Source organism: Anarhichas minor, unplaced genomic scaffold (assembly GCF_050575085.1).
Source record: "Anarhichas minor isolate MPS153535 unplaced genomic scaffold, ASM5057508v1 ptg000032l, whole genome shotgun sequence".
NCBI classification, from domain to species: domain Eukaryota; kingdom Metazoa; phylum Chordata; class Actinopteri; order Perciformes; family Anarhichadidae; genus Anarhichas; species Anarhichas minor.
Genome location: NW_027466478.1, coordinates 2,022,996 through 2,034,425, shown reverse-complemented (window position 1 = coordinate 2,034,425; position 11,430 = coordinate 2,022,996). Strand labels below are relative to the sequence as shown.

Genomic DNA, 11,430 nt, shown 5'->3' with positions numbered 1-11,430 from the left:
ATGGACTGGGTCACTCGTGTAATCTATTTGCACATACCACTTAACCTTATCATTCTGGAAACAGGACATGCCACTGAGAAGGATACCAGGGTTCTGGGAGCTACAGCCCCTGGAGATATCATCATCGGAGGAATCTTTCCCATTCATGAAGACGTAGACAAAGAGAACAACTCATTTGCACCGCAACTACAGCCATGTATCAGGTGAGATCATTCAATCCAATGCAATAAATGATAAACAGACCATATTTTTCACTTCACTTTTCATCTAATCCTAAAAGGAGAGTTTAGTCTTGAGAAACCAGGAGATAAACTCATAATATATCCAATATTCTTCAATGGTGGAAGAAGTTATCAGAGCCTTTACTTTGGTGAAATAATAATGATAATAAATAAAAGTAGAATCCTGCACTCAAAATTGAATTAAACTTGTATTTATTTGTGGCAATGCTTATCATGTATTGCTTATTTTTCCCAAACTGGTGATATATTTGTTTGTAAAGTCATAATCTGCATATAACTATTACATATAGATAAAAATCCACTCCAGAGTGTAATGAAAACATAATTTGAAAAAAAAATAACATGATTTAGCAGTCTAAAATGGAAATACTGGCAAAACTACAACATCATTCTAAAGTCAATTAATTAACAAAAGTAAACTATTGGTAATATTTCCACACAGAACAAAACAACATGTCATCTCCAGTAGACTAATTATGATGAGAACACACTGAGGCACCTGGTGTTGCATAGTATCTTTTTAGCAGTGGTGGGCCGTCATGGCCAGCAAGGCCTTCTCTGCTGGCCTAAACAGAATCACAAAGTTATAGCTATTTTATAATTTAATAATTTTTCACAAATACACTATTAGTTTTCTCCTGTTTTTCTGACTAGTTAGGGAGTTCAGTATTGTGTTTGTTTGTTCATAGGCCAGCTGACCTCTTCTTTTCCAGTTAGCGTGGGGGTTTTGTTTATTATGTTGGCCTTAGAGACCCTGACGGCTACGCTTCCTTATTGGTTGGTTTGTTCCTGTTCATCTATACTGTTAATAAATGTGTCTAATTGCCGCTGCCTTATCCTCTTGGTTTTTGTTAAACTTTTGCCAAGGTTTTCCATCACCTTTATGTTAGTTCCAGTGTACCCCTAGGCACACTATATAGGCCGTAACAGGGTCCTTTAAAACAGAGGTGTGGAGAATGACATTGCCTTTGTAAAATTCCCTGTTTGGCCATTCTGATTTACTGCGCTCCATTAAGATGTGTGCTGGTATGAGGAGGAGCAGGTAGAGAGCCGCTCTGAAAGGCTCTCTTTCTCTTCGTCCCGCACACTCATGAATATTTAATAGTATTATCATTTTTTTTCCCATTAGCTTATTTTCTCATTGCACAGCTCCTGTCTTCCTCTGTTGCTCTGCTTCCAGTCTGCAGCGCTGCTTCCAGCACAGCTTGTTTTAAAGAGAGCTCTTATCCAATCAGATTCAGCCCCTATGTCTCTTTGTAAGGAGAGAGGCCCGATACCCGCTAGAGAGCCTTTGCAGTTTAAGTGAATGGGGACGATATTGTTGATTGTCATAGTCTTCAACCAATCAGATCTTTAGTTTGACATGTTGGGCGTATTCTTTGACGTGCCAGTGGCACCGAGGTAGCCTTCTAAGTACGTCAGCAATAACATGTGCCGTGATTGGTCAGTGGGCCAGCGTGTGACATTTAAGGAAGCTGGCAGAAGTTAGTTGGAGTAGTAAGAGTTCAAATTGAAAGATATGGAAGAAATTATAAAATGTTTAGGGTTTTGCTTGGTGTAGTTTATTTATTTTTATGAATGGTGTTCCTGGCTGACAGTGTTGCACATTTTATGGCTGGGAATGTGTTTCATTTTAACTGAGCGTCTTGGTGTTTGGAGCTATGCTACGCTAACCTGAGGACGCCATAGCACAGCAGGACACTGGTGCTTTTGAAAACTTTTGGAGAAACCCGAGTGGATCGACAGATCAACGAACTCGTTCGCAGGCAACTGAGCTCCACAACCGCAGTCCGGCGAAATACAACTGGGGAGGCTCGACTGTCACTGGCATGAATCGAGAAGGACTTCTTACTGGAACTGAAACGATGGAAACTCTTTGTCAACAAAGAAAGGAGGATGGACTTTGTCTTTAAGTGAAAAGCATTCGGTAGGTGACAAACTGCATTTGTTTTTTTACATCTGCAGTAACGTTACTACTGTTCATTTGTCTATCGTGTCGTTTTTATGAATAATATTTGAATGGCTTGTGCTCTTGTGTGGTGGAATGTGTGGATCCGCTGCAGGTCTGCTGGATTGATGTGTTGCTTTGTTGTCATATGAATATATGTGACTGGTTCTTATGACTTTGTTGTTGTCATTGTGTTAATTACATTGATTTGACTATGCATTGTCCGTTAATGACGCAGCGTCCCGTCATGCACGGATTCATGTATCTGCACCGTAGCTGTTCAACTGTAGTAGGACAGCACAGAAGGCCCAGGTATAAAATGCACGGCCCGCCACTGGTTTTTAGAAACTTGATTTTTATCAGAAAGTCTTGAAATGCAAATAATACTTCACCCTCTTCCATCCTGTCTCATATCAGTTCTCCAGTGTATCACATCTTTACACATCTGTACTGTATTCATTACTTGTTTGCACAGGTTTGAAGAAAGAAGCCTGGTGAGGGTGCTGGCTATGATCAATGCTATAGAGATCGTGAATAAATCCCCTCTGCTGGCTGATGTTAACATCACTCTGGGCTACCGGATCATGGACTCCTGCTCTGATGTCAGCACAGCCCTGAAAGCCACAGCAGACTTCACCCAGCGGGCTGACTGCTACATCCGAAGCAACACTTTTGGTCAGCCAGTCATGGCTGTTGTAGGGGCCTCTTCCTCTGAAACATCCATCGCCATTGCCAGGCAACTGAGTCTCAAGATGATTCCTCAAGTAAGTAGTGAGTAACATGAAAATGCTGTTGAATCTTTGAAGGTGCCGGTAGGAGGACAGCATTTAAATGAGACAGTGTTGGCCGTTACGTACAACTTGCACCACAGATGAACAGGAACATAACCAGTTGCATACTCTCAGAGTGGAAGTTTATTTGGGACAGTGATCACAAAATTATCCCATTTATTGTCTGATTGGAAATTACCTGCACATTAACATTTTACTGTATTTAAATGGTTTTCTGGCAATGTTACATTTACTGTACGTATTTATTTTTCGTATTAACATATAGACACTTAACATATAGAAAATGCATTATTCATTATAGTTATTCATACAGATACAAATAAGACTGTTGGGCGCATAACCTTCATCAGCCTGTGGGTTCAGGGTGGCCACTGAGTCACTGAAACATGCTTTGAAAATACACCATTCTATAAATCTAGAATGCAATAGGAGACTACAAGTTGTTCAGGCTATATTTCTGATCATTATTTGATAGTAGTAGTTCACACCTCAGCGTGAAAACTGAACTATCCTGGGAAAATGAGTCAACATGGCTCTGCCGCTATTTTGAGTGGTGTGTTCAATATAAAATTTGAGAGATACATCAACCAAACCAGAGTATACATACATTCACAGATCTATGTACAGATTACACAAGAAGACATTTTTACAGATATTACAGATAATTAGGCTACAACACAGGTGTCAAACCGGCCCGCCACGTCATTTTATGTGGCCCGCGAATCCCCCAGCAAAAAAAAAAAATTAAAAAAAGTTTTTGTTTTTTAATTTTGGAAAAAAAATTAAAAGTTAGACTTGAAAATAAAAGTATCCCCATGGTCGAAATTATGAGATAGAAAGTTGAAATTATGAGATAGCATGTTGTCTGTGTTCCGACATTAAAACTATCACAACAGGTGGACAGGAGAGTCAACAGCCCTTAAAGAGGTTTTCCAACAAGTGATTGAGTTGAAAAAGATCAACAAATAATCCCAAAATGTCCACGAAGAGAAAAATTTATGCAGAGGGAAGAAAATGTAATTTAAGATGGGAAAGCGAATACATGTTTGTGCTTCAAGGGGGAAAACCGGTCTGTCTTCTGTGTTATGATGCGTGTCGGTGATGAAAGATACAATTCACGTCGGCATTTTGACACCAAACACGGAGCTAAATTTAGCCTCCAAGAAAAACATAAAATTGTCCAAGAATTAAAAGGCAGACTGCAATCACAGCAGAATATATTTACAAAAGCTACAGCCCAGTGCTGCTAAAGGTATGTGAGCAGGTGAGCTCCGACCAGATACAGACTTTTACAAATGTCAGTTTGTGAAGAAACACCATCGCAGACCGAGTTCAGGAACAAGCAGCAATCTAACAACACAGCTAGCTAAGAGATGAGATACATCATCTATCAGTGTTTGTAAGAGGCTCAAGGCAGACCTGACTCTCAGTGAGGAGCTCTTGGATGTAGCTGCCATGCACGGGACGACGGCAGGGAGGGACATTAGTGATGCAGAGAGGTGACAAAAATAGCTTTGAACAAAGTTAATGTAATAACTTGTGTTTGATGATATTTGTCTTTGTTATTTTCTTTAAAAGTTTGATCTTTGATAGAGTAATGTGGGTTTCTTAACCCTAAATTAAAATGATTTATGTTATAATAACAGAAATGTGCTTAAATATATTTTTACATTTATATAACTACATGTACAATATTTTTACACTTGAATAAACAATAATCAAATGCAGAGACAGTTATTTAACAATATGTTAGGAGTAGTTACAGTTATACAGTCTTACAGTTACAACCGGCCCTTTGAGGGAAACCATGATGCTGATGTGGCCCGGAGTGAAAATGAGTTTGACACCCCTGGGCTACAAGGAGCAATATGCATCCTAACGTCTAAGCCATAAGCCATAGACTCTAAGCCATAGACGTTATAGGTTAAAACAAGACAAAACAACAGGTTGACCCCTAAAAAACAGTCACAATGAGTTTATTAGACTTAAGTTGCAACTCAAGACCTAAGCAGAGATGTGATTGTATAATTTATGGCAGATCTCGGATCAGTTTTCTGTAATACATTTTTGATATGGTTGACATACAATCAGGCTGACAATTATTATACACCTGGGGATGCTGTGGCTCATAGTTGGCGCCCTAACCCCTTGGCCACCAGGTCCGTCCGTTTTCATGATTATTACTTGCCTACTACTTATTTTAACTGGTAAAGACATAACTGCCTTTCTTTTCTCCAGATCAGTTATTCATCAACTGCGGCTATTCTGAGTGATAAGAGCCGCTTCCCTTCCTTCATGAGGACCATTCCCAATGATGAGCATCAGACAGCTGCCATGGTCAGTCTGCTCAGCACCTATGGCTGGAACTGGGTGGGAATAGTTACAACAGATGGAAATTACGGCCAATCAGCTCTTGACAACTTTGTGTCCCAGGCCTCTGAAAAGGGGATATGTGTGGCCTTCAAATCAATCCTACCTCAATCTGTAACCAGTGAGGATGTCTGCTCTGCTATCATGCAGACGGCCAGAGCCATCTGCAAGAATCCCAAGGTACAGGTCATTGTGTCTTTTGCCAAGCCGACTCACATGATGTACCTTTACCAAGAGCTGAAGAATCAGACGCTGACAGCAGGACAGAGCATGAAGACAATGAGAAGAGTCTGGTTGGCCAGTGACAACTGGTCCTACTCCAGCTTTGTGAAAGGAAACATAACTCTGGAGGACATAGGACACATTTTGGGCTTCACCTTCAAAAATGGAGACCTGTCATCATTCAGTGAGTACTTGAGCAGACTGGAGGCAGCTGGACATGACTACATAAGGAATAACACTTTCATGCAGGAGTTCTACATGCAGCTAAAAGCCAGTAACGATTCTGGAGAGACTGAACTGGTGTCTAAAGCTGTGAAAAGACTTAGAGAACACACTTATGCCGGCACTATCTTTAGTGTTGAGATGGCTGTGAGCGCCATTGCTCAAGCTGTGGCGTCTATCTGCAGGAACAGAGACTGCAAAACACCAGGCAAAGTGCAACCCTGGGAGGTATTCACATACATGAGTGTGCGTGTTTGTGTGTGTATGCTCTTGTGTTGTATATCTATGGTCCATATGGGTACATTTAAGGGTGAGTTAAGAGTGAGGGTAAGGTTAGGTTGAGATAACAGTTGAGGATTAGGTTTTGGCTGTTGACACATTAAATATGGTACCTTGGTATACTTACCATCACCACAGGTTTGAGACAGTTGGCATTGGACGTTGGTCTCTTTCACACACCCGTGGAGATGTTGGAATAAGTGAAGCTGGATGTGGTCACGAGGTAAAACAGGCTTGTCATGTTTGATCAGAGAGCGCAGCAAAACATGGCTTTTCAGCCGGCTGTTAAGTTACTCTTCGTGGGAATAATTCATTGATGATAGAATACTATGCAGCCCTTTGAGGTTAAGAACTAAGGAAGGGGACTGGATGCAATTAATTCATGGTCTTCTCATAGTAAAATAGTCATGCATACAGTAAATACACAACAGGTTGTCCTTGCAAATAGTGTGGTTTTATTGACTTATCTAAGGTACTGACTTGGTAATGAAATGTTTCTTGTCTTGAAGGTCCTGAAAGCTTTGTGGATGGAGGAGTTTAAACTTAGAAAAAAGAGCTATAAGTTTGACAGCAGAGGAGACATCAACCTGGGCTATGATGTGACAATGTGGAGGTCAGATGGAGGGAACATCCATGTTCATAATGTTGTGGCTGAGTATCACCCACACAACAACAACTTTACCCGCACAAACCACAGCTCCACCCAACAGCTCCAGGACCTGAAGGTCGGCCCTCCTTCAGCTGTCATTTTGTGTACACACACACAGAGACCCACACACACATTCTGCAGTCTGTGTGTTTACTCAAAACATTAAGACCATTAAAGCTGACTTAGGCAATACTGAAAAACAGTATTTCAGTTTTAACATTCAGTATAACCAACAATAGGTTGCACAGAATGCAGTAAAAATTAAATCAATCTGATTTACTATACAAGAGAAATAAGCCACAAACAATAAAGTAATCTCACGGTCTCTCCCTGCTCTCCTCAGCACATCATCTCGAAATGCTCCAGTAGCTGCGTCCCCGGACAGTTCAAGAAAACAGCGGAGGGTCAACACACTTGTTGTTATGAGTGCATCAACTGTACTGCAAACTACTACTCTAATAACACAGGCAAGACTGCCCCCCCCCCCCCCCCCCCCCCCCCCCCCCCCACACACACACACAGACTTATAGCCATGCTCTGGTTAAGTCTGGTGTGTTTTAGGTGATCATATAATTATTTTTTTTATAATATTAACTATTTGTGCTTACAGTACATGACCAGAAATCCAGATCACACTTCTAGCCTTACATATTTTTCAAACAAGGAACTAAGGAGCAGAAACTAAACTCGGAGCCAAAAGTTCCCATTGTGCATTCTTGATTGTGTTTCCACCACATCTGGAGACCCAAATCTTGGCCAAATCTGTCCACTAAGTAGTTCAAAATAACAGCTGTGTTTACGTTGCATTTTGCATGGATGAGACAACAAAACAGTCACAGTGCTGTTCTATGTAGTCTACTATTGTGTGACTGTGATGTCTAATTGGACATGGAGAGAGACTGACGCAGCAGGGACCAGGAACTACATTTAGAAATCTGAAATGTAATTATTCTGGTCGAAACACAAGTTGAGCTCCTGAGTTCCAAAAGAGAAGAAAGTTCCTGTGGTGAAAGGTAAAAATCATCCTCTGCCTGTTTCATGCATCAATCAATTGAAATCAATGAATCGGGATAAGCCTGTGCTACTGTAGTTGTCTGTGAAGACAGTGGACACTTTCTGTAACTGTGATAATAACTCTCACATGACAACAACTCAAATGTGACCTCACAACCCTCATTTGACATCAACATGTGAATGACCCAAACATGTTTGAATCCCTGAGAAGTCCACAAGAGTTAGTCGAACTGATGGAGCCTCTCGATGAGAGAAGAAACGTCCTAAAGACTAAAACAATAAATCTAGTTGCCTTTAACTTCCACTTTCCCTAGCTATTCTCATCACATTATGACGCTTATGTCAAGAACGAGGTTAGCTGGCTTGGAATTCTCTTTGCACAGAGTCAAATCATTTCCTGTGTGTGATTGTTTTGTTCTGTACCTGCTTGTGCTCCTTCATCCCTGCAGATATGGACCAGTGTCTGAGCTGTGACACAAACACAGAGTGGTCTACTGATGGCAGTTCCAGCTGCATCCCCAAAGCCCTACTCTACTTCTCCTGGCAGGATGGCTTCGCTGTGGTGCTCCTAACCTTTTCTGCCCTGGGCATCTTCCTGGCTCTGCTGGTGTCTGCTCTGTTTCTACATCGCCGGGACACTCCTGTTGTAAAGGCTGCCGGAGGGCCACTGAGCCAGGTCATCCTGTTCTCTCTGGTCATCAGTGACATAAGTGCCATGCTGTTTGTAGGCCGTCCCAACAGTTTCCAGTGTAAGGCTCGACAGGTGCTCTTTGGCATCAGCTTCACTCTGTGTGTCTCCTGCATCCTGGTCAAGACCCTGCAGATCCTGCTTGCCTTCCAGGTGGACCCTGAGACGCAGGAGGTTCTGCGAAGGCTCTACCAGCCTTACCTCATTGTCAGCATCTGTGTAGCCGTACAGGCAGCTACCTGCGTCTGCTGGCTGGTGCTAAAAAGCCCATTTAATCACGTCATCAGGCATCCAACCACTCTGCTGGAGGACTGTCATGAGGGCTCATATTTGGCCTTCGGGTTGATGCTGGGCTACATAGCTGTCCTGGCTTTAGTGTGTTTCATCTGCGCCTTCAAAGGACGCAAATTGCCACAGCAGTACAACGAAGCAAAGTTCATCACCTTCAGCATGCTGCTTTACCTCATCTCCTGGCTGCTTTTTGTTCCTGTCTACGTCACCACTTCAACAGTGTACCTGCCTGCTGTGGAGATGGTGGTCATTCTCATCTCCAACTACGGCATCCTCAGCTGTCATTTCTTCCCAAAGTGCTATATAATCCTTTTAAAAAAGGAACACAACACCAAGAGTGCTTTTAGGAAGAATCTGTATGAATACTCCAGCAAAACCACAGACTCCGTCTCTGTGTCTGTGGTAACAAACTGCAGAGACGGGACTAGCTGCACCAGTTTGCACAGAGGTTCAATCAAACACTGCCTCAGAAGAAGCACCAGCATATAAACTACCATTATTAAGGGTTGACAAGAAATTATTCATATTGAACTATACATTTTTTATTGTAAAGAATATATATTTACAAGATCTGAGCCTCCATTTCTGTGTATTCCAAAGTATGTCAGACGTTTTTCTTCTAATGTTTCATTTATCCTAATAAATATGGATATATTACAAAAAAACAAGCCGAAATTTACTTGGAAATCTTGGGAAAAAACTAGTCTGAAAACATAGCAGCTGGATTATTGATCCTCTAATTGGTTTATTTCTAGCAAATCTCATTTAATATCACTCCCAATGGCTTTGACTTTGACAGATTTCACAAAAGGGGGCTGGGAGAATCCAATCATAATGAAAAAAAAGACAGAAAAAAAATCTAACATTCAAATTCCATGTGGCAATTTCATTTTCCAAATTTTTAGTGTCCACATCCACTGTATAAAAACCCTTTGTGAGGATTGAGGAAAGTTTTGTCTGGCTACTGTTGATTGATACACCATGCACATCACAGCTAGAGATGGAGAGGTGGTAAGGGTGCACCCATCCCACACCCACACCCCCAACTATTGCACGCAATAAGTTATCAATGATAATTTGAATGTCAACATTATGAATGGAGCTTCAAACTATTCGGTAGGAGTACAGCACTAGTTGAAACATATTTTGCGCTTTCAAAGGAAACCCTTCAAAAAATCTGCTGTTCTAAATATTTGATGTGGATGAGGGAGTGAGTTTCCCCACACAGAGCATACATTTAATGATTATTATCATAATGACCATATCATGACGGACAGCTCATGGAAATGTTACTATGCAGAAACCGTCTTTTGCGATCAAAATAAACTTAAAGTACCAAAAATAAAAGTATTCATTATATAGAATAGCTCTTGGAAGGCTCTTTTGACGGAATGTAAAACTTGCCTTTCTGTATGTACTGGTTAGCGGGGCCATTGCTGAAGACATTATAAGAGGGTATCTCTCCCTCACCATGGCTAACACAGGGTGGAGGCCTAAAGCTAAACAGTCTCTTCTGGAATTCAGTTACACGTGCATCCTCTGTTGTCATCACATTTTTTTAACAGTCATTGTTGATCTTCTCCTCTCCATCATTTACTTTGTTTTCATCCTCCAGAGAGTAGGGATGGGTATTGTTAGGATTTTATAGATACTAGTACTATTATCGATACTGCTTACCGGTTCGTTATCGATACTCTTATCGGTTCCTTTTGATTATATTGAGAGAGAAAAAGACAATTAATTATAAAAGAATAAACAGTGCTTTATTATTCATACGTAAACAAATAGTCTTTTCTTGAACAGCAACAGCAGAAATGTTTAAATAACTAATTCTTGTAGACTATACTATTTAAATGCCAACAACGAATGTAAATTTGAGAACATTCCTACAGGGAGGAGTATATTTGGTGTTGAACACCTTGGTCATCTCCCTACAGTCAAGAAATAATTATTGTTAAGGTGTGTCAGCTGGAGTGGTAATGGGACTAGCAGCTTCAACCATAGACACAAAAATGCTACATTACGCATCTTGGATTAGAGCATAATAATCCAATACCTCGTTAAGGCCCATTGACTGAAGTTTATCTAAAGTGTCAATCGAAAAGAACTTCCTTTGGCATATTATTCTTTACATATCTCCCCCTCTTGGCAAGTCATGTGTTTAATGGCCTGGAGTTGTAGAAAGGAGATTGGGTGTGAAAATCCTTCGAAATAACGAGCAACAGAATAGATCACATCGTTTGTGCCTGATGGAGCTCTTGTGCTCACTAATCCTCTGTTTCAGCATGCGTGTAGTTTCACCTATGTACATTTCTTTTGTTGATTTATCTGAAAAAAAAGATTTTCGGAGTTGCATGCTTGTACTTGTTTTTTTCTCCCCCACAAAACCACACAACAGTTACACCTTCGCAAATTTGTTATTGCAGGTGCACAAATCCTATTCACAAACTAAGAAACTCACAAGTTCACATTTCTGCTACAGTTACTGCCGTGAATATGGTGCAAAACACATTCACACACCTGTATCAAAAAATGTGAAGTCACGGAAAAAAACATGTTTATTTATGTATGTTTTCTATGCTGTAGGCTGCTAGATGTTTATTTGTGTTAAGGTAGAAGTAAAGCTAAGCTTTGCTATTTCATCTAGCTTTACTTAGCAAATGATTGCTAGTTTCCTGTCATTCAGGAGTATGGCCAAGGCTTCATAATGTAAT

General features: G+C 40.8%; 1 protein-coding gene across 1 annotated transcript; it reads left to right on the top strand.

The window, feature by feature from the left end:
• Positions 1 to 9,304, top strand: gprc6a (G protein-coupled receptor, class C, group 6, member A). The gene is made up of 6 exons (XM_076105371.1): positions 1 to 203; positions 2,666 to 2,954; positions 5,220 to 6,023; positions 6,584 to 6,799; positions 7,067 to 7,190; positions 8,187 to 9,304. Exons 1-6 carry the CDS (start codon positions 1 to 3, stop codon positions 9,203 to 9,205), a joined length of 2,655 nt encoding a protein of 884 aa, XP_075961486.1. The 3' UTR covers positions 9,206 to 9,304.
• Positions 9,305 to 11,430: the final 2,126 nt, after the last annotated feature.

Bases quoted from the DNA above. Each gene is read 5' to 3' on its own strand.
- gprc6a (XM_076105371.1), top strand. From the start codon at position 1: ATGGACTGGGTCACTCGTGTAATCTATTTGCACATACCACTTAACCTT. The intron at 2,955-5,219 runs GTAAGTAGTGAG...TCTTTTCTCCAG, and splicing joins GTCTCAAGATGATTCCTCAA to ATCAGTTATTCATCAACTGC. The intron at 6,024-6,583 runs GTATTCACATAC...CTTGTCTTGAAG, and splicing joins GCAAAGTGCAACCCTGGGAG to GTCCTGAAAGCTTTGTGGAT.